This window comes from Neoarius graeffei, chromosome 24 (assembly GCF_027579695.1).
Source record: "Neoarius graeffei isolate fNeoGra1 chromosome 24, fNeoGra1.pri, whole genome shotgun sequence".
NCBI lineage: Eukaryota > Metazoa > Chordata > Actinopteri > Siluriformes > Ariidae > Neoarius > Neoarius graeffei.
The window spans coordinates 17,369,552-17,392,331 of record NC_083592.1 but is presented as its reverse complement, the minus strand read 5'-3'; the positions used below and the strand labels follow the sequence as shown (position 1 = coordinate 17,392,331).

The following is a 22,780-nucleotide window of genomic DNA, read 5'->3' as shown; positions in this document are numbered from 1 at the left end:
GTGTTAGTTCTTACAATAAAAATGAGATTGCATTCAAACGAACACTTTAATATTAACCTGTAATTTGTCTTGCAGCCAAAACGACGGTCAGTGCTGCTGTTACAGAAAATTAATCAACAACTTGAGAATCGAGCATTCAACGACGTTTGATATAAAATTTATTGCATTACCAACACCCATATAACCTATGGAATACTGATCCAACACAATGAAACTAGATTCTTTGCATTTAAAAGAGATTATATTTATAAAACAATGCAATACTCATTTATACAAGTTAAATTTTTATAACTAACTACAGATTTACCATCGCATTGATGTCTATAATAAGACAGAAAAGAAAATTTCCTTATACTAACATGAACAAGGAATCCTATGAATACTATTACACTTCTATACTACTACTGTTACTACTCATCCTTGAATACTAAAAAGGAAATATTTTTTGACAAATAAGCAGGTCAACATTCTGTGATGCATGATGTTTCTTGCGTGTATGTAAAATCCCACATTTTTTCCAGACACATCACAAGCTCACCTGGATTTGCTGTTCCCTCTTTTTGGAGCAGGGGATGAGTAAGAGTGTGCCGAGAGAATAGGCCATCAAGTTAAACTGGGCAAAGCGCTTGGCAATGCCAACAAGATCCAGATTCAACAGAAATGGACATCTGATCACAAAACACAAACATGACCGCTTGTTTATACCAAATTTGGCTTTTGTGGAGAGATTCTGCTTCTCACAAATAAGACTCTTAAAATACAAATGAATAAAGAATTGGTATTCAAATCCAATAAAATGTAGTTATTAAGAACCAAGAAGAAAGCACAAACATCTTATAGAAATGTTTATCGTATCTTCTACCAAGAAGACCTACTTTAGCAGAAGAACAAATGTCCTGTAGAAAGTGGCTTGTTGGTGTGGACTCAATGGAATAGATGCTGCAAAATTTAATGAAATAAAACACTGAGTTAACACACATACACACTTGCTTCAATATCTTGTCAACTGTGTGTTAATTCGGCTTTTATTTGCAAGCAATTTATACAGAAACTCATTAATTTACCCGTCATAAAAGGGGCTAGAATCACACTGCGCCAGGTTCTGGAGAAACTTGGAAGCTGTAGAAAAAAAAATTGACATGATGGCAGTTGACAGTCTGTTTGTTTTCTAAGTGAACATATTCATTTATAAGGTGTTTTTCTTAAATCAATCCTTCAGTGCAGTGGTGGACAAAAATTATAAATTCAATCAGTTGCTCACTAGGCAAGTAAAATATCCAGTGTACCCAGTTTCATGTTTTGCTTGAAAATTTAATAGACAAATCTAAAAAAGTGGTAGCTGGTGTATTTTAATAAAGTGTGGCAAGCTAGTTAAGGGCATTAACAAGTATACTAGTGCATCTCAAAAAATTTGAATACCATGAAAAAGTTCCTTTTTTTCATAATTTAATTCAAAAAGGTAAACTTTCATATATTCTATATTTATTCCATGTAAAGTGAAATATTTAAAGCCTTTTTTGTTTTAATTTTGGTGATTATGGCTTATAGCTCATGAAAACCAGAAATCTAGTATCTCAAATTATTAGAATATTCCCTAAGATCAATCAAAAAAAGGATTTACAATACGGAAATGTCCAACTTCTGAAAAGTATATTCATTTATACACTCAATACTTGGTTGGGGCTCCTTTACCATGAATTACTGTATCAATGCGGTGTGGCATGGAGGTGATCAGTCTGTGGCACTGCTGAGGTGTTATTGAAGCCCAGGTTGCTTTGATAGCAACCTTCACCGTATCTGTATTTTTGGGTCAGGTGTTTCTCATCTTCCTCTTGACAATACCCCATAGATTCTCTATGGGGTTCAGGTCAGGCAAGTTGGCTGGCCAATCAAACACAGTAATATCATGGTCAGCAAACCATTTGGTAGTAGTTTTGGCACTGTGGGTAGGTGCTAAGTCCTGCTGGAAAAGGAAACCAGCATCTCCAAAAAGCTCATCAGCAGATGGAAGCATGAAGTGCTCTAAAATCTCTTGGTAGATGGCTGTGTTGACTTTGGACTTGATAAAACACAGTGGACCAACACCAGCAGATGACATGGCACCCCAAATCATCACAGACTGTGGAAACTTCACACTGGGCTTCAAACACCTTGGATTCTGTGCCTCTCCACTCTTCCTCCAGACTCTAGAACCGTGATTTCCAAATTAAATGCAAAATGTACTTTCATCTGAAAAGAGGACTTTGGACCACTGAGCAACAGTCCATTTCTTTCTCTCCTTAGCCCAGATAAGACACTTCTGACATTGTCTCTGGCTCAGGAGTAGCTTGATATTAAGAATGCGAAAGTTGTATCCCCTTTCTTGAAGATGCCTGTTCGTGATGGGTCTGATACATTGACACCAGCCTCAGTCCACTCCTTGTGAAGCTCTCCCAAGTTCTTGAATCAACTTTTCTTGACAATCCTCTCGACTGCGGCCATCCCTGTTGCTTGTGCACCTTTTCCAGCCACCCTTTTCAGCAATGACCTTTTGTGGCTTACCCTCCTTGTGGAGGGCATCAGTGATCATCTTCTGGACAACAGTCAAGTCAGCAGTCTTCCCCATGATTGTGGTTGTGTGTACTGAACTAGACCAAGAGATACACTGTGTTCATACTGTTTTACTCAAACTCGAAATGAAATATTCTAATATTTTGAGATGGGTTTTCTTTTTATATTTTTGTACTGTATGCCATACTGATTAAAATAAACTAAAATATTTAAAGCATTTTTCTATGTGTAACAAGTCTATAATATCTAACTTTCACTTTCTTAAATAACTGATGGAAAATATTGAACATTTTCACAATATTCTAATTTTTTTGAGATGCACTAGTATAAGTTCATGTGTAGAGGAATACTCAGCAGTCATTATCCTTTCTTAAGAAAACATCTGAGGTAGTAATCTTTTAAAATAAAAAAAAAAAATCAGCAAGTCACTGGGCAGTGTTTAGCTATAAGCTGTAGCATCTTCTCTTCACATCCAAGAAAAAAAAAATTGAGTGTGGCTAGTGTCTCAATATGTTTAACCATGAAGTGACCACGCATCCTAGTTATATGATGGCTCTACATTTTTATTTTGATCAGAATCTTCTGCATGTTCTGCACATCTCAATGTTCTTCCTTCTTCTAGTAAATGCAGCAGACAATGAGACTGAGAACCAGCAGTGCACGCTATAGTTACAGCATCGAAGTGCATCACTATGAAGTGCATTTTTGTTTTTACATATAGATAAGTAAAAAACACTGTTTTCCATGTCAACCGGTTTTTTTCTTTCTCTGGTTGTTCCAGAAGACAAAATGCTTGTGATGGCTAGCCTAAGAATAAAAAAAAAAAAAATAGCCCAGACATGTAAATCAATGTTTTGTCCACCCCTGCAGTGAAGGCAACTGACATTGAAACAAACACCCTAGAAGAGGAGGAAAAAAAAACACCACACCACACAGTAAAATTTGATATTTGTGCATTTAATCATCCTGCGACTTAAGTGATTACCTCTAAAAGGCTGGGCACTGCCAGAAGAGTTTCCAGAATCTTCTGCAAGTAGCTGATCTACACAAGGAGCAAATCATGTACCAGAGTTTACACTTCACTTGAACCTTCTTGCATAACATTTTAATTTTATGCCTCTCAGGAAAGTGGACAGGACCAGTTAATACTGGGCATACACCATTTATCAGTTTGGGGTTGTTGCTCAATCATCATGCTGACATTGCTGTAGACTGTGCATGTGATCAGCTTGACCATCTCATGCACATACAACCCCGATTCCAAAAAAGTTGGGACAAAGTACAAATTGTAAATAAAAACGGAATGCAATAATTTACAAATCTCAAAAACTGATATTGTATTCACAGTAGAACATAGACAACATATCAAATGTCGAAAGTGAGACATTTTGAAATTTCATGCCAAATATTGTCTCATTTGAAATTTCATGCCAGCAACACATCTCAAAAAAGTTGGGACAGGGGCAATAAGAGGCTGGAAAAGTTAAAGGTACAAAAAAGGAACAGCTGGAGGACCAAATTGCAACTCATTAGGTCAATTGGCAATAGGTCATTAACATGACTGGGTATAAAAAGAGCATCTTGGAGTGGCAGCGGCTCTCAGAAGTAAAGATGGGAAGAGGATCACCAATCCCCCTAATTCTGCGCCGACAAATAGTGGAGCAATATCAGAAAGGAGTTTGACAGTGTAAAATTGCAAAGAGTTTGAACATATCATCTACAGTGCATATCATCATCAAAAGATTCAGAGAATCTGGAAGAATCTCTGTGTGTAAGGGTCAAGGCCGGAAAACCATACTGGGTGCCTGTGATCTTTGGGCCCTTAGACGGCACTGCATCACATACAGGCATGCTTCTGTATTGGAAATCACAAAATGGGCTCAGGAATATTTCCAGAGAACATTATCTGTGAACATAATTCACCGTGCCATCCACCGTTGCCAGCTAAAACTCGATGGTTCAAAGAAGAAGCCGTATCTAAACATGATCCAGAAGCGCAGACGTCTTCTCTGGGCCAAGGCTCATTTAAAATGGACTGTGGCAAAGTGGAAAACTGTTCTGTGGTCAGACGAATCAAAATTTGAAGTTCTTTAATGGGAATCAGGGACGCCGTGTCATTCGGACTAAAGAGGAGAAGGACAACCCAAGTTGTTATCAGCGCTCAGTTCAGAAGCCTGCATCTCTGATGGTATGGGGTTGCATTAGTGCGCGTGGCATGGGCAGCTTACACGTCTGGAAAGACACCATCAATGCTGAAAGGTATATCCAGGTTCTAGAGCAACATATGCTCCCATCCAGACGACGTCTCTTTCAGGGAAGACCTTGCATTTTCCAACATGACAATGCCAAACCACATACTGCATCAATTACAGCATCATGGCTGCGTAGAAGAAGGGTCCAGGTACTGAACTGGCCAGCCTGCAGTCCAGATCTTTCACCCATAGAAAACATTTGGCGCATCATAAAACGGAAGATACGACAAAAAAGACCTAAGACAGTTGAGCAACTAGAATCCTACATTAGACAAGAATGGGTTAACATTCCTATCCCTAAACTTGAGCAACTTGTCTCCTCAGTCCCCAGACGTTTACAGACTGTTGTAAAGAGAAAAGGGGATGTTTCACAGTGGTAAACATGGCCTTGTCCCAACTTTTTTGAGATGTGTTGTCATGAAATTTAAAATCACCTAATTTTTCTCTTTAAATGATGCATTTTGTCGGTTTAAACATTTGATACGTCATCTATTGCCGCTTTTCCACTACCAACGCGGCTGAGTTGGGCTGAGCCGTGCAGTGCTGAGTTGGGCTGAGTCGAGCTGAGCGGGGCTGTTGGAGTTGCATTTCGACTACAACCGCGCTGGCTGGAAGTGGGTGGACACATTGGGTGGAGTTAGCGAAAGTGGGTGGACGTCAGGTGATGTCGTTATGCGGCGCAAACAGTGACATCAGTGACCTTTTAAGCGGTAGTCTCACAACCCGGAGAGCAAACAATAAACATGGAGGACATGGTGTCGTTAGTGTTGCTGGTCTTGGTGCTGTGGCTTGTTGTCACCGACAACGCCAACAGATACTGGCAAGAGCGTATAGATGAGGCGAGGCGCATAAGGCTTCATAATTCTCGTAATTCGTAATTCTCCTTCTTCCGGGTTTACGGTGTTTACAGATCCCAGCGTGCTCGCGGGGCGTGTGTGGGCATGTGAGGACACTACTCCTCACCAATCAGTGCACAGGGGAGTGTCTCCTCGCCCCTCGCCTCACTCAGCTCGGTTTGGCTCGCTTCAGCCCCACTCCAAAACCGTGCGAGTTTTGGGGGCTGAGCAGGGCTGAAGCGAGCTGAATCGTGCTGTTCTTAGATAGTCGAAACGTGAGCCGTGTCGGGCTGAAGTGAGCTGAAGCGAGCTGAAAAAAGGTAGTGGAAAAGGGCCATATGTTCTATTCTGAATAAAATATGGAATTTTGAAACTTCCACATCATTGCATTCCGTTTTTATTTATAATTTGTACTTTGTCCCAACTTTTTTGGAATCGGGGTTGTATATAAATGTCATATCTGTTTATATGAAAGGCCAATTCATGGAGGTACAAAAGTGACATTTATTTCTGGATTTGAGACACGCACACTGAAAACGTTCAGCAATCAGATTACGCATGCGTGTAAGCCCAGCTCAAGTATCATAAACCAATGACTGATATTAGCGAGTAAGTATAAACATATGACAAGCATGAGATTTGAACGCAAGGAAAAATTATTTGTAATATTCTGCAGTGACGCTATGAGGTTTATATCTGCCAGTTTACATTTTAAATCCATGAATAATTCATTAAATATCAACATGAACAGTAACAACCATGCACACAAGCAGGATCCAATGTTTTTCAAGTTAATTTCTTATTGTTTGATAGTAGTAAATTCTGTGAACAAAGTTGGCATACCATATTAAACACCAGTAGCTTCTGCAACACGCCACTCCATAGCTGTGTATCGTATACCTCATACTCCAAACACAAATCTGCTACTAGACGCACAGCCTACACACAAATACAGGAATGACAAACACTGTAAAGGACTGATTATCAAATTTTATTACTATTATTATTTACTTCGGGGGGGGGGGTATCTCTACCTGAGGTTCATTGCTGTGGTTCTTCCATAAGCCCTTTATCATTCCCTCTTTAGAGCTACTGAGAAACCTTTCCAGGTTGTAGGGGATGTTGAGGGCCTCCAACTGAGAGAGGTATATGTAGCACTTCAGGTAGTACCTGTGATGGAAGTAGCCACATTCGAAGGTGTTCGCAAGGAGGGAGGATTTAAGACCAAATTGCAAAAATATTTTGGAGAGTAAAATGATGCAGACAGTTAGGGTATCTAACATTTAAAGGGTGCTTAAAAGAAATATTTTGTTTTTATGAAAATTATTTTGGTGTGAAAAATGATCACTTGTTAGCTACATTCAGCTTATAGCTCCAGTGTGAAACTAAACAAGTAAACTTGGCACCAAACAGATACTTTCAAGACCAAACATTGAATACAACTGGGCTAAATTGAAAACAGTGCTCCTATTAACACATTTAAGCTCTTATTAAACTGGATCACTATTTAAATAATGATACAAAGAAAGATTGCTCTAAAATTACAGAAATGATTATGTTTAAGAAATTGTGCAAGACATGATTTACAGAACATGAGACATTTCTCAGTTTCAAAACGCTTGGCACATACTTGACTTTATCTCTGGGTGTGTGAGACAGAGCCTCCAGTGTGGCCGGGTCTGCAACGTGAATAAGGCAGAGCAGAGCACGGCTGCGGTGCTCAAAGGTCAGTCTGAGGCCTGATCCTCCTAGTGGCTGGGGGGGGGGAGAAGAAAGACAGACTCGTGTACCCATTCTAAAAGTGTGGAAGTGGAGGCATGGTTGAGCATCGGTTTATGAATGCAGATTGAAGCTGAGAGAGGTGAATAGCAAAGGGTTTACACCTGGGACCTGATTAACAGCCGTGTGTGTGTGTGTGTGTGTGTGTTTCTGTTGCAGTGATAGCCAAAGGCTTGGGGGGGCAATAGAGGAGGAAGTCTTGCCCTTTACGCACCGAGATGTCTCCGAATTCCCTGAATCTTTCACATATATACACTGCAGATTTTGAAAAACCTAAAATCTTGCATTGAGAAATGTTTTTTTTTTTTAAATTGACAATTTTCTTCTGAATTTTGGCACAAATGAGTGAGCCACGACCCATCCTTGTAGAGCCCTGCACTCCCGTGGGACCCGACGCAAAGCAGTGCGGCGCGGGACAAATTTTGAAAGCTCATTGCGGGCGCAGGCGGGAGGGGGAGTGCACAATGCGGGAGTGGGCGGGAGAGGTGATAAGCTGCAGTCCTGCTAACTAAAAACGTGTTTAAAATAAAATTTATAAATTATTCATTTATGTCTATCATATATAATTTGTGCTGGATATTTTATTTGGCATTAATAAAAACATCTTAAGATGCCTAAATTTGCGGATGTGGTCTAATCTCGCGTACGTTTCCGATTCCTTTCCGCTCTTCCGTGTTTGAGATCTCCGATCATGGCAGAAGATCAGAGCTCCTCTAGTGAAGCTCACAGTGCTTCAGAAGTAAGTGCTGCTTTAAAAAGAGGTACATTTACCGTTAAAAAGTCAAGAGTCCTGAAATCAGACATTTGGAAGTCGTTCTCACTCGTGTACGACGCAGAGGGAAATCAGCTGCCCTTTGCTTGTTGTGATAAGTGCCAAAAGGTTCTAACATACAACGGCCATAAATCAGAGAGCTCAGCTAAGCTCAGCATGTTTAATTCCCCAAGCCAATGACAAGAACTTTCGTGAGAAATAACGTGAATGTCTGCATCATGCGGGATTTGCGGGCGGGAGCGGGACAAAATATGGAAGGCACGGGCCGGAGCGGGACTGAAAATCATAATTCTTTGCGGGAGCGGGACGGAGCGGGACTGAAAATTCTGTCCCGCGCAGACCTCTACATCCTTGCTTGCCAAGACTGAGCCTTTGGTGCATGCTCCTTTTATACCCAAATCATGTTCCCAATTAACCTGCTTATTGTGGAATCTTCCAACATGGTGTTACCTGAATATCCTATAAACTTTTCAGTCTTATTTTGCCACTGTCCCAACTTCTTTTTTTGAGTGTGTTGCAGACATGAAATTCTAACTTAACTGTATTTTGTAAATATAAATGAAGTTGAAACGATTGAAAATATTTTCTTTGTACTTTTGTCAGTTAAATAAAGGTTCACGTAAATTAACAAAATCACAGATTTTTGTTTTATTGTATTTTTGGAAAATATCCCAACTTTTCTGGAGATGGGGGTATTACTTCAATTTTATGGGATGGAATTTTATGAAAGCATGCTCAAGTTAAGTCAAGTTTATTCATCCAGTAAACAAAAGGTTTACGTGCAACATACAGTGGTGCTTGAAAGTTTGTGAACCCTTTAGAATTTTCTATATTTCTGCATAAATATGACCTAAAACATCATCAGATTTTCACACAAGTCCTAAAAGTAGATAAAGAGAACCCAGTTAAACAAATGAGACAAAAATATTATACTTGGTCATTTATTTATTGAGGAAAATGATCCAATATTACATATCTGGGAGTGGCAAAAGTATGTGAACCTTTGCTTTCAGTATCTGGTGTGACCCCCTTGTGCAGCAATAACTGCAACTAAATGTTTCCGGTAGCTCTTGATCAGTCCTGCACACCGGCTTGGAGGAATTTTAGCCCATTCCTCCATACAGAACAGCTTCAACTCTGGGATGTTGGTGGGTTTCCTCACATGGACTGCTCGCTTCAGGTCCTTCCACAACATTTCGATTGGATTAAGGTCAGGACTTTGACTTGGCCGTTCCAAAATATTAACTTTATTCTTCTTTAACCATTTCTTGGTAGAACGACTTGTGTGCTTAGGGTCGTTGTTTTGCTGCATGACCCACCTTCTCTTGAAATTCCGTTCATGGACAGATGTCCTGACATTTTCCTTTAGAATTTGCTGGTATAATTCAGAATTCATTGTTCCATCAATGACGGCAAGCAGTCCTGGCCCAGATGCAGCAAAACAGGCTCAAACCATGATACTACCACCACCATGTTTCACAGATGGGATAAGGGTCTTATGCTGGAATGCATTGTTTTCCTTTCTCCAAACATAACGCTTCTCATTTAAACCCAAAAAGCTCTATTTTGGTCTCATCCGTCCACAAAACATTTTTCCAATAGCCTTCTGGCTTGTCCATGTGATCTTTAGCAAAATGCAGACAAGCAGCATTGTTCCTTTTGGAGAGCAGTGGCTTTTTCCTTGCAACCCTGCCATGCACACCATTGTTGTTCAGTGTTCTCCTGATGGTGGACTCATGAACATTAACATTAGCCAATATGAGAGAAGCCTTCAGTTGCTTAGAAATTACCCTGGGGGTCCTTTGTGACCTCGCCGACTATTACACGCCTTGCTCTTGGAGTGATCTTTGTTGGTCGGCCACTCCTGGGGAGGGTAACAATGGTCTTGAATTTCCTCCACTTGTACACAATCTGTCTGACTGTAGACTGGTGGAGTCCAAACTCTTTCGAGATGGTTTTGTAACCTTTTCCAGCCTGATGAGCATCAACAACGCTTTTACTGAGGTCCTCAGAAATCTCCTTTGTTCGTGCCATGATACACTTCCACAAACGTGTGTTGTGAAGATCAGACTTTGATAGATCCCTGTTCTTTAAATAAAACAGGGTGCCCACTCGCACCTGATTGTCATCCCACTGATTGAAAACACCTGACTCTAATTTCACCTTCAAATTAACTGCTAATCCTAGAGGTTCACATACTTTTGCCACTCACAGATATGTAATATTGGATCATTTTCCTCAATAAATAAATGACCAAGTATAATATTTGCATCTCATTAGTTTAACTGGGTTCTCTTTATCTACTTTTAGGACTTGTGTGAAAATCTGATGTTTTAGGTCATATTTATGCACAAGTATAGAACAGGGTTCGTACACATTTTAACCAACAAATTTCCATGACTTTTCCATGAGTTGGCCACAAGTTTCCATGACTACGCGTAACCTCTAAAATGTCAATATTAGGTGTGCTGTATGTATACTTTTGACCGTGTTGATTTCAGAAAACCCAAAGAAAATTAAAACTTTGCACCAAATTCTATTTTTTTTTTAAATTAAAGCTATATGCTGTACTTTCTGCCACAGAAAAAGAACAGTTCAAAGAAATTACTGAAAGCCCAAATATTGCCATGACGTTCATATCCAAGAGGACATTCATGTCACTGTATGTAAACTTCTGACCACAACTGTATATATATGCCAAATATTATGTAAACCATAGTTAGTACAAAATAAAAGTGTTTAATAGAAGCGACGATGCAACCAAAATGTGCACACCCTTAGAACAAAATTAAAAGGAATTTTCCACATTATAACCATTTAAGTTTATTTATTCAGTAACTACAGTGAAACTAATAGGAAAGGTGTGTTGTAGTAGGGGTTCATGAATGTGAACCTAGACATTTAATGGATTAATAGGGGTTCTTGAGTTACATTCTTTCTGCTTCTCTTATTTGGTGCTGCATTCACTTCATTCCTTCTCACTTATTTTGTCTGAGCTGAAGACTGGAGTCCATTGTTTGCGTTGTTATTCAATCAACATGTTCAAACATCAAATATGCATGTTTGGAATAAACAGGATATAAATGTTATGGCTGCTTTCACAATCTCGCATTCTCATTCTCTTCTGAAAGTTTGAAAGTTTATTTATTTAACAAAGGGACAGTATATATTAATAGCATTTAAAAAAATGCAAAATATACAAGATTGTAGCCAAAAGGCTAATTTCCATCTTTTGTCCCTTTTGTCATCTTTTGTCTTTCTTTACCTTATGAAGATAGTCCAAATGTGCAGAGATATGCACACTTGCGTTCACCGCACGCAAATCTTGTGGCTATCTGACTATTGGGAAACATGGCCTGGAACAACTGGGCTGTATCCTCACACGACTTGAAGGAGTAGTGAGCTTTGATTACCTTTAGCGCCCAGAATATCTCTGCAGTAGGCGAGTCATTTCTAGTCACAGCACTTGAAAGCGTTCCTTGTCTCAAAGACGAAGTGGCAGCAATCCAGGTAGATGTCGGCGTGGATGAGGGTGTCGTCATGTGAGGTTGAAAAAAAAACTGGCGATTGAGTTTGCTTGGCGGGCAGCGACTACAGCTTGGTGCTTAGCGCCTTTGGCATGGCTAGTAAGAGCTGCTTCTCCCATGTTAGCTATGTTGAATATTTTACTGCACAAGACACATTTGCCTCTTCCAGGGTCCTCTACCCTTTCCAACCACGATTTGTATTTTTCGGCATGAAACCAGACATTATTAAATGTACATTTCTCTGGCATTGTGTACTTTGTCTCTTGGCATAGTACAAGCCACGCGATCTGATCTAAAGACTGAGGGAAGTTTACACTGCATCTAGGCAACGCACGTCACACGTGATATGAACAGTGGCCGGAGAGGGGGAAAAAGCGGATCAGTAATGATCTCCGCACTGGCCGGTTAATCAAATCAACACGCACGATTTTCTTATTATAAAGTTGTTTACAATATACAATGACCAATTTTAAATCACATTGTCTCTTCACAAAGGAAGGCGGATAAATTCCATAACTTTTCCAGGGTGCTCGTGTTTCCAGGAGTATTCCAGTCCTGGAAAATGACATAAATCACATTCCATAACTTTTCCAGGTTTTCCATGACCGTACGAACCCTGATAGAAAATTCTAAAGGGTTCACAAACTTTCAAGCACCACTGTAACTCATGAGGATAAAAAACTGGCCATCTGCAACTGTAGGAGGCAGGTATATGTGTACATGGGCTTGGAAGGAATGTGGGGCTTAGGAGTGTTTTTAAAATAAATAAATAAATAAATAAATGAATGAATGAATGAAAAAAAAATGTTTGCAGTGTTACCATACTTTTCCTTGTAACTCTTAGTGTTTCAATTTTACCCACTGGTCCTTTAAATTATACTAATATTGTATATCGGAAGAATTAATATACATGCTGAAGATGCATATAATTTACCCATGTCTCTGCACTCAGCATGGAACTGAGCAAACGTGCCCTCATATCCATAGGGTGCAGCTGCAGCAAATATACCACTCTGTAAAACACAAATATGGGATATAAGAAACTTTTTTCCTAATCTTGAGAACGGCATGATATTTTTTTTTGGGGGGGGGGGGGGGGGGGGGCGTTGCTGTGAAGTCTAATGGAGGAGTTTTTAGTTCACCTCATGAGATCAGGATCCTCAGTAAGATCAGTCACAGAGTCGTGGTACTGGATGTCCTGTAGAGATGCAAACACTTAATAAATCAGTGCCAGTATCATTTTTTAAAAAGATTATTTGCTTTGTCTCATGAGATGCATATTCTTCCTCAGTTTTCACTCAACATTCAAGTTCCTACACGTGTTTGAAAACCTCTCACCTTGCCAGTTGTCTGCCCTGTTTTGCAAAGCCACTTTTCTAGAAGGATATTACGGACCTTGAGAAGGTCGACGCCATTAATAGATGCAATCTCTTTAGCCACTGCATGAATGTCTGGTCAAACAAAAGTGCAACAGAAAACATGAGTAAATTCTGTTGTTAAAAACTCATTTTATATAGCTCTTTATAATACACCCTCAGACTGCATGATTCTTAATGAAATCAGAAACATGATTTTTTTTTTTTGTGGCTCGACCAATTTTGTAACAAACATGAACGGTACCAGTCAAAGGTTTTTCTGCATTGTGACCATTTTCTACATTGTCAAACAATACTGAAGACATCAAAACTATGAAATAACATATATATGGAATTATTTGTCAAAAAAACCCCTGAAAAAAATATAATTTAAAAAAAGTTAAATTTATATAGCGCCTTTCAAGAAACCCAAGGACGCTTTACAATAGTAGACAAAGAAAAATAAATAAATAAATAAATAAATAAATATAATAAGTAAAAAAGTCCACCAAGTAGGAGTCAGGATGTAATTCCCGTGGTGTAGCAGCCACAGTCCCACCAAAAGGCGCACGAAAACAAGTCCCACATCTCCAGCACCGCCGCCGCGACGCCGTCAGCAACATCGCTCAGAACACCACGCCATGGATCCACAAAGCGAGCAGAGAAGCTCCGCCACGCAAAGCGCTGGTGTGTCCCAAACCGCCTGCACAGCTGCCACGACACCACCAAGCAACATTGCTCGGAACATCACGCCAAGCGTTAAAGCACAGAGTGCTGGACAACCATGATGTAAAATGAGCAACGAGCTCACTGCAGTCCATAGCTGGGAGCACAGGCATCACCCACGGCGAACCGACGCCCAAAACTAGGTCCGGAGCTACACCACAACTGGTGGACAAAACACTCAAACAAACATCAAACTACACACAAACAGAAAAAAAAAATATAGAAAAAGAAATAAAATAAAACAAAAAAGCTCCGGTGAGAAGCAGCAGCCAGAACGCGCATGACGTACTCTCAACCGGAATGTTTCCTATTTTAGATTCTTCAAAGTATCCAGCATTTACCTTGACACTTTACACACTACTGGCATTATCTTAACCAGCTTCATGAGCTAGTCACCTGGAATGGTTTTCAATTAACAACTGTGCCTCATCAAAAGTTAATTAATGGACTAGTTTCTTGCCTTCTTAATGAGTTTGAGATCAAACAGTAAATGGTAAATAATAAAAACACAGTAAATAGCGCTATTCCACAACTGTAGTAAATCCATATTGTCAAGAACCGCTCAACTAAGTAAAGAGAAACGACATCCATCATTACTTTAAGACATGACGTGTCTTAATAAAAATAAAGAAAATACATTGAATTAGGAGGTGTGTCCATATTTGACTGGTACTGTATATTTATGAAATTCTTTCATTACTGCTGCAGGGCATGGTAGCTTCATTTTCCGAGCAAATGCCTTATTTTTTTTTATTTTAAATACACTACCGTTCAAAGGTTTGGGGTCACTTTGAAATTTCCTTATTTTTGAAAGAAAAGCACTGTTCTTTTCAATGAAGATCACTTTAAACTAATCAGAAATCCACTCTATACATTGCTAATGTGGTAAATGACTATTCTAGCTGCAAATGTCTGGTTTTTGGTGCAATATCTCCATAGGTGTATAGAGGCCCATTTCCAGCAACTCTCACTCCAGTGTTCTAATGGTACAATGTGTTTGCTCATTGCCTCAGAAGGCTAATGGATGATTAGAAAACCCTTGTACAATCATGTTAGCACAGCTGAAAACAGTTTAGCTCTTTAGAGAAGCTATAAAACTGACCTTCCTTTGAGCAGATTGAGTTTCTGGAGCATCACATTTGTGGGGTCGATTAAATGCTCAAAATGGCCAGAAAAATGTCTTGACTATATTTTCTATTCATTTTACAACTTATGGTGGTAAATAAAAGTGTGACTTTTCATGGAAAACACAAAATTGTCTGGGTGACCCCAAACTTTTGAACGGTAGTGTATTACTATGTATATTGATGGTAACAACCACGCCACAATGTCCACAGGGTTCTCACCCTTTTAATGTGAAAATAAAGTTCAGACTTTTGTTCAGTTTCCATTCCAAGTTTTGAAAAACAGATTTACAAAATGAAAAAGTGAACTGCTTTCGGAAGGCTGCATTCAAGCAGATAGTAAGGAAACAAAGCTTCATCTTTTGAAAATATTCATATCCTTAATATTCACCATTTTAAAAATAAAATAAAAAAGCCACACAGCAACAAACTTGTGCACTTTTTTTCCAGACTTTCCAGAACTGTGCATTCCTTGCTGACATTTCTTTCTAGGCACATCATAGTTTATAAATAACAAGCATATCATCTTTAAAGAAGAAACAAGAAACTCAAACCTTTCACAAGTCTGCACCGGAATGGGATAATACGAATATAACCATTCAGCCTTGCAGTAGAAAACGCTTAAGTACACTTAATAAATGGACACTGAATTAATGGTTGTCATCAAAATCATGATTGCTTAAGTATTCATGCTTATGTCGTAATTACTGCTTATTTAGGTCTGCATGTCAGATTTGCTCTCACCAGGGTAGGTCTGCCCAGCAGGACTCTTCATGCGCTCCACCACTGAGCTGTGCTCAAACAGCGCCACGACGAGGCGGCCGGGCAGTCCGGTGAGCTTCAGCAGCTCAGGGCAGTCCAGCCGAAAAGTCATGAGCGCGTTCTCTGTGGCTGACCGCTGGTACTGAAGCTGCAGCTTCGGGACGAACATCTCTCCCCTCGCCCGTAGCTCCTCCTCCACACACACACACATTGTGCAGTAAGCAGTGTTATTTATGCTGTGCAAGTATACATCAATAATCAGAAAAGCCTAATATTTTTGCTGTATTGGTCATTGTAAAAGCAACACAATGGCGACAGAAAAAACAAAGCAGCTACAAGTTATATTAAAAGCGCAGACTAAAACGAAGACAAACTTCTATTCATGGAAATGGCATGACTTCGGTTCTTATGTAAAAATTATGCACAAGAGCTGCAATGAAATTACTTAGCTGCATGATGTCATTTATAGGACTTGAGCTCTCACCAGAATGTGATTGATTATTGCACCAAAACTTCTGATTTGTTGTTTTGGTGAAATGTTTAGCCAGCATAAAGTCCTTTATAAAGAATTATCTGATTGTACTCAACAGTAAACTAGGCAGACAGCCTAAAATGTGCCTTAGCAAAGCATTACAGAAAGAATAAAACGTTACAGCTTTGATCTATAAACTGTGCTATCTGCGAACTAAAAGAAACGAAAAGCAGGTGAAACAAGGCTCTGCTCATATGCATACACTAACTATATATAGCCTTGTAAGGTACTAGCCAGCTTGTTATTGCTTTACGCTCAAAAATTTGGGGGTCGGTATACCAGAGTGTTACCTTGGCAACCAGAACCTGAAATGTCTGGGCGATGAGCAAATTGCTTTATATGTGAACAGCCTTAGTGGCAAACTTTCAGCGGCAAAGTGATGGGCAGCATGTGCAAGACGGGTGACGTGTGTATGCCCCGAAATGCTTCATTTACTTATTTTATAAAGCATCTTTTTCATATGGTAACAAACCTGTAGAGTTTCAGACTTCAGCAATTTGTGTACAAGGTCCAAGCTGAATTTCAAAAACATGGTTTTCTCTGCACCTATAATTAGCAGAGAGAAATGAGACAGACGATGGATAAACGGAAACATGGATAGACAGACTGTTTACTGAGATAAATAATAGTGTAAAAGCTGCAGTGTGCTGCTCAGTCCCATGTTTTGCCCAGAAAACTAACCAAATAGACTAAACTGTGTAATAAATCTATGGCAAGTTAGCTCATCAAGTGCATGAATACAGTTAAAGACAATATGATCATTATCCATTTTGGCATCAGTATGACACTGTGAAGCACATTATGCAACTACAACCCCGATTCCAAAAAAGTTGGGACAAAGTACAAATTGTAAATAAAAACGGAATGCAATAATTTACAAATCTCAAAAACTGATATTGCATTCACAATAGAACATAGACAACATATCAAATGTCGAAAGTGAGACATTTTGAAATTTCATGCCAAATATTGGCTCATTTGAAATTTCATGACAGCAATACATCTCAAAAAAGTTGGGACGGGGGCAGTAAGACGCTGGAAAAGTTAAAAGTACAAAAAAGGAACAGCTGGAGGATCAAAGAGTGGCAGTGGCTCTCAGAAGTAAAGCTGGGAAGAGGATCACCAATCCCCCTAATTCTGCGCCGGCAAATAGTGGAGCAATATCAGAAAGGAGTTCGACAGTATAAAATTGCAAAGAGTTTGAACATATCATCATCTACAGTGCATAATATCATCAAAAGATTCAGAGAATCTGGAAGAATCTCTGTGCGTAAGGGTCAAGGCCAGAAAACCATACTGGGTGCCCGTGATCTTCGGGCCCTTAGACGGCACTGCATCACATACAGGCATGCTTCTGTATTGGAAATCATAAAATGGGCTCAGGAATATTTCCAGAGAACATTATCTGTGAACACAATTCACCGTGCCATCCGCAGTTGCCAGCTAAAACTCTACAGTTCAAAGAAGAAGCCGTATCTAAACATGATCCAGAAGCACAGACGTCTTCTCTGGGCCAAGGCTCATTTAAAATGGACTGTGGCAAAGTGGAAAACTGTTCTGTGGTCAGACAAATCAAAATTTGAAGTTCTTTATGGAAATCAGGGACACCGTGTCATTCGGACTAAAGAGGAGAAGGACGACCCAAGTTGTTATCAGCACTCAGTTCAGAAGCCTGCATCTCTGATGGTATGGGGTTGCATTAGTGCGTGTGGCACGGGCAGCTTACACATCTGGAAAGACACCATCAATGCTGAAAGGTATATCCAGGTTCTAGAGCAACATATACTCCCATCCAGACGACGTCTCTTTCAGGGAAGACCTTGCATTTTCCAACATGACAATGCCAAACCACATACTGCATCAATTACAGCATCATGGCTGCGTAGAAGAAGGGTCCGGGTACTGAACTGGCCAGCCTGCAGTCCAGATCTTTCACCCATAGAAAACATTTGGTGCATCATAAAACGGAAGATACGACAAAAAAGACCTAAGACAGTTGAGCAACTAGAATCCTACATTAGACAAGAATGGGTTAACATTCCTATCCCTAAACTTGAGCAACTTGTCTCCTCAGTCCCCAGACGTTTACAGACTGTTGTAAAGAGAAAAGGGGATGTCTCACAGTGGTAAACATGGCCTTGTCCCAACTTTTTTGAGATGTTTGTTGTCATGAAATTTAAAAATCACCTAATTTTTCTCTTTAAATGATACATTTTCTCAGTTTAAACATTTGATATGTCATCTATGTTCTATTCTGAATAAAATATGGAATTTTGAAACTTCCACATCATTGCATTCCATTTTTATTTACAATTTGTACTTTGTCCCAACATTTTTGGAATCGGGGTTGTACATACCAAACAAAAATTATTTTGTGAAAGTCAGTAGGAAAGTATAAAGTTTCTCTTTTCCTGGTTTTTGAACCAATTTGTCCACCAGCTAACTATGAATAAGAAAATGAATAGTCCAGACACAAAATCTGTTTGTCCCGGGCAACAGATTTGTCCACTCCTGCAAATGAACAAACAAATTCATCCACCCAATCCTGTCAATTCACCAGTTTAAAGCCGGAGTTGAAGTTTAATTGTAGGCAAGTTCACAAGTGATTTCAGAGCAAAGAACAGGTCAATGAAACGGACACCTCTGCGACTGGACTGACCTGCAGGAAGATCCTGAGCAATTTTGTGCATAGTGGCTGCAGCCAGCTCCAGGTTCTGAATGCAGAGAGCGTGTTTAAATATGGATTGTATCACAGCGCTTGTGTCTCTGCTGGAGCCGTGACCCTGCGAGTGCTTCATCTGGTCCAGCAGCAAAGGCATCAGCTTGTTCTTGAACACATGGTTCACTGTCAGAATGTAAAGCTTATCCAGGTTAACCTGAGTGAAACAGGAAATAAAGGAATGCATCTTAAGTGTCATGAGACTATACACTGAACTGACAGTTTATTTGGTGCACTATTACAAGTCATAGACTGTCGCGTGCACACACTTCCATATCAGTGCTGCTTTGCTGCTGGAACAACATTGGACAAATCATAAATTCATTAGTTAGCCCACTGGGAAAGGTCCGGTGTGCTGCCCAGTTCCAAGTTTTGGTTGCACAGAAACCTACGTGACCAGTCTAAAAATAATAGTAAAAAGGTACTAATTGCAAAGTCACCTGAAATTTAAAATTGTGCATGGCATTTTCCTATGTCTCGCAAGAACGATATCATGCAGATTAGATGTGATCGTTCTGATGCGCTGAGGGTCGTTCTTCTCAGTTTTGGGACCATTTTCCTACTTCTTCAGGTAAACAGTATGGCCCAACGGAAATAGCCAAACGCGAGGAGCTTTAACTAATTACCATAACTGTGGAACACGAGCTTTCACACTAACCTGGGCCCTGTACTACGAACGGAGGTTAACCTACCCAGAAGTAACCCTCCCCCACTAAACCGGGGTTGACAAAACCTGGTTATCTTGTTTGGGGTTAAACGGTACTACGACACCAGTTACGAAGTTGATTTGTTGAACCTGGTTTAACCTAATCAGGGTTAATGCGCGTTCACGTTAAAGGGGAGGTTATCAGCGCAAATCACCACTGTTCACAATGGCACGGTCGCCGTACTTCACGGAGGAAGAATGAGCTGTCATAATGCAAAGCTACGAGGAGTTCAAAACAACAAAGTCTAACACAGCGGCTGCCAATAAGGAGCGGCAAGCATGTTGGCAACGAATTGCCGATCGGGTAAATGCGTAAGTACATTCTCCCTTCTACATGTTCCAGAACAGAAGTATAGGATGAGAGAAAGCTTCAAGATCAATCACAAGTCACAGAAAATGGTCCTTCGACGTGGCCCCAGTCATATATAGCTTGTTTAATGTCCGAAAAATCCTGAATAAAATTTGGTATGGTAAATTCATGGAGTAGCCTACTTAAGCTGATATGTGCACGAGTCACATGAATTAGGATGACTGACTGTTCAGTCCCTTTGACTAAGTTGGTGTATGTCCTGTGAACATTTCAGAGGCAACAGCAGTGCCAAACGCACCTGGCAACAGGTGAAAATGAAATATAAAAACATCATTCATAATGGTGTGTGTGCGCGTGCAAGCAAGCATTCATTTACCTTTTATTTATTCAAGTTTTATCTGTTTGCCTAATAGTTCAAATTGTTTTGTATATAGTTTATAATGTTGTTGTGTGATAATGATAATATTGTGGGAAAACTACTTTGCACGGACGTTCATTTAATTTATTCTATCGTCATTTTGTTTGTTCTATTTTTGTGTATTTTATTTATTTATCTGTTTGTCTAGTTGTATCTATTTTTCTAATAATACATTTTTTGCATTAATAGTTTGTTTTTTCCTATTAAAATAATCTTGTGTTCTTGTTATAACTATCTATTTATCTGACTGTTTAGTTGTATCTATTTTTGTTACAATTTCAATATTTTTAATATAGAAAGTTTGTTTTTTTCCATTAAAATGTTCTTGTGTGATAACTAGTTCTTGTGTTATATTTATTGTAGTTGTATCTATTTTGTATCTCAGACTTAAATATTTTTGTAAAACAAGTGTTTTTCTATAAAATATTCTTGCGTTCTTGATAACCATGTTCGAGTGGGTGTTTTTGTTTTTTTTTTTAAACAGAAAAGCCGTTCTGCATGGACATTCATTGAAGCCCTCATTGTTTTTTAATGGTTATTTATGAGCATTTAGGGGTTACAATAATGTAAGTCTAGGTTGCTTTATATAAAAGGTATGTCCAGAAATATTGATGTCACTGTCTACGCAGAGGGATCTGGCTTCTTTAGACGCTGTCTTCTTAAAACTGAATAAATATTTAAAAAGAGCCAAATGAGCCAGTCTTTTGAACGGCTCTTTTCAAAGAACGGATCACAAAGATGCGGATCCCATCAAAGAGCCATAAATCCCATCTCTAATCTGTGCTCCGATATCGTACAGGTCATCCAGGTACGCTGGCATTGTCTCTAGAGGAAATGTCGGTGGAGAGGTGGTGTTTAAAAAGGGTGTGGTTAATCGGAAACCTCGGGTTAACCAAGAACATAACCTGAGACGAGCAGGTTTGAGATGCAGCTTAAGTTGCCATGGCAGCATACCTCGGTTTGAACATAGCCAACTTTCGTAGTATGGGTTAATCGGGAAGTTACGCTGCACGTGATCAAGTTCCTCTCGAAGTTACCCTGGTAAGCCAGAAAACCCGCTTCGTAGTACAGTGCCCTGATGTAAAATGCTCTTCACACACATGGGAAAGTTTTATCATCCAGTCTTCCCGTTTAACTGCAGCTCGCCATTTTTCTCGTCTTTCTGGGTTTGCCAGGAAGCGGTGAAATGTTAAACCAGACTTATCTCCATCTGTTATTACATCCAAAAGCACTACAGGTCTCTGGAATTGTTCTTTTAGATGTAACGTCTACAAGTTTATCTGTAGATGTACTGAACTGGGCTTACAATCAATCACTCACTCATGTACACTTGTGCTGGTCGTTGTCAAACACAAAATTTGGCCGGATAAACAAATCCACAGTTACGATGATGTCACATGAAAGGCCCCTTATAACTCCATACTCGCTACCATGGAGTCGAGTCCATGCATTCTAAAGCTAAGATGGCTAAGCACTAGCTAGAATGATTTACTTATCTGTCCAGAAAAATGTCGTCATCTAACCTTGCTCTATCTCGCAGTTGCACTCACTAGGCAGGCTTTCCTTTTCCGCTGCCTTTTAGCTGGTGAGAGAGTGTAGAACACTATTACCCCTTTTCCACCAAATCAGTTCCAGGGCTGGTTCGGGGCCAGTGCTGGTGCTGGTTCACAACTCATTCAACTTGCGAACCAGCTGAGAACCAGTTTGCTTTTCCATAGCTCGGGGTGCTAAAGGGAGCCACGTCATTACATCACTGTATACGTCAGTTACGTCGCTGCGTTTGCATAAACCTTGGCGCGAACATCAAAGCAACAACAATACGAAGAAGAAGCAGCAACAACAACAATAATAATGGATGACTGCTGCTTTACTGCATCCACGATATCTCGTCGCTTATTTAAAAATGGCACCCTCTCGCGGTCTTGCTATTGTTGGTGGTCTTAACAACTTCGCCCCCCCCCACTGATGTAAGCAGTTCTTTCCTCTAGCCCAGCAAAGAGCTGGTGCAACCCTGGAACCGGTTTTTCTGGCCCAGAGCCAGTTCTTTGTCAGTGGAAACAGAAAACCCGGTTCCAAACTAAGCACTGGCCCTGAACCAGCCCTGGAACTGATTTGGTGGAAAAGGGGTACATGTTTGCCCATGTCAACTTGTTCTGGTTAAAAGTAGGTCAAACACGCCCCACAGTGGTCATGTGATGCTGCTGCTTGCTTGGGCAATTTTTGGAATCGTAAAACACAGGATGCATTTTATCTTGACAAAACCGTGACAGAGTACATGGTGTGTGCAGCATCGCAACATCTCGAAACTCCAACAGCTACAGAACATTGTGCCCAGAATTCAACTTGGTGGTCAGCACCTTGAACCATTAAGTACATACAGTGGGGCAAAAAAGTATTTAGTCAGTCACCAAT

The 22,780-nt window shown here is 39.9% G+C and overlaps 1 protein-coding gene across 3 annotated transcripts in view; it reads right to left on the bottom strand.

Moving 5' to 3' along the window:
• The window catches only part of kntc1 (kinetochore associated 1), a 145,122-nt gene that overhangs the window by 14,385 nt on the left and 107,957 nt on the right, over nucleotides 1–22,780 (bottom strand). For 2 of the 3 annotated variants that reach the window (XM_060906837.1, XM_060906838.1), the window contains exons 45-57: nucleotides 18,875–19,091; nucleotides 16,688–16,761; nucleotides 15,666–15,876; nucleotides 13,055–13,167; nucleotides 12,859–12,914; nucleotides 12,651–12,729; nucleotides 7,269–7,393; nucleotides 6,673–6,808; nucleotides 6,482–6,577; nucleotides 3,536–3,592; nucleotides 1,065–1,119; nucleotides 876–939; nucleotides 539–668 (exon numbers count right to left, since the gene is read on the bottom strand). In XM_060906837.1, coding sequence (XP_060762820.1) covers nucleotides 539–668; nucleotides 876–939; nucleotides 1,065–1,119; nucleotides 3,536–3,592; nucleotides 6,482–6,577; nucleotides 6,673–6,808; nucleotides 7,269–7,393; nucleotides 12,651–12,729; nucleotides 12,859–12,914; nucleotides 13,055–13,167; nucleotides 15,666–15,876; nucleotides 16,688–16,761; nucleotides 18,875–19,091 — 1,413 coding nt within the window. The remainder of the gene's footprint in view (nucleotides 1–538; nucleotides 669–875; nucleotides 940–1,064; nucleotides 1,120–3,535; nucleotides 3,593–6,481; nucleotides 6,578–6,672; nucleotides 6,809–7,268; nucleotides 7,394–12,650; nucleotides 12,730–12,858; nucleotides 12,915–13,054; nucleotides 13,168–15,665; nucleotides 15,877–16,687; nucleotides 16,762–18,874; nucleotides 19,092–22,780) is intronic. The other variant, XM_060906839.1, reaches the window with a different exon arrangement.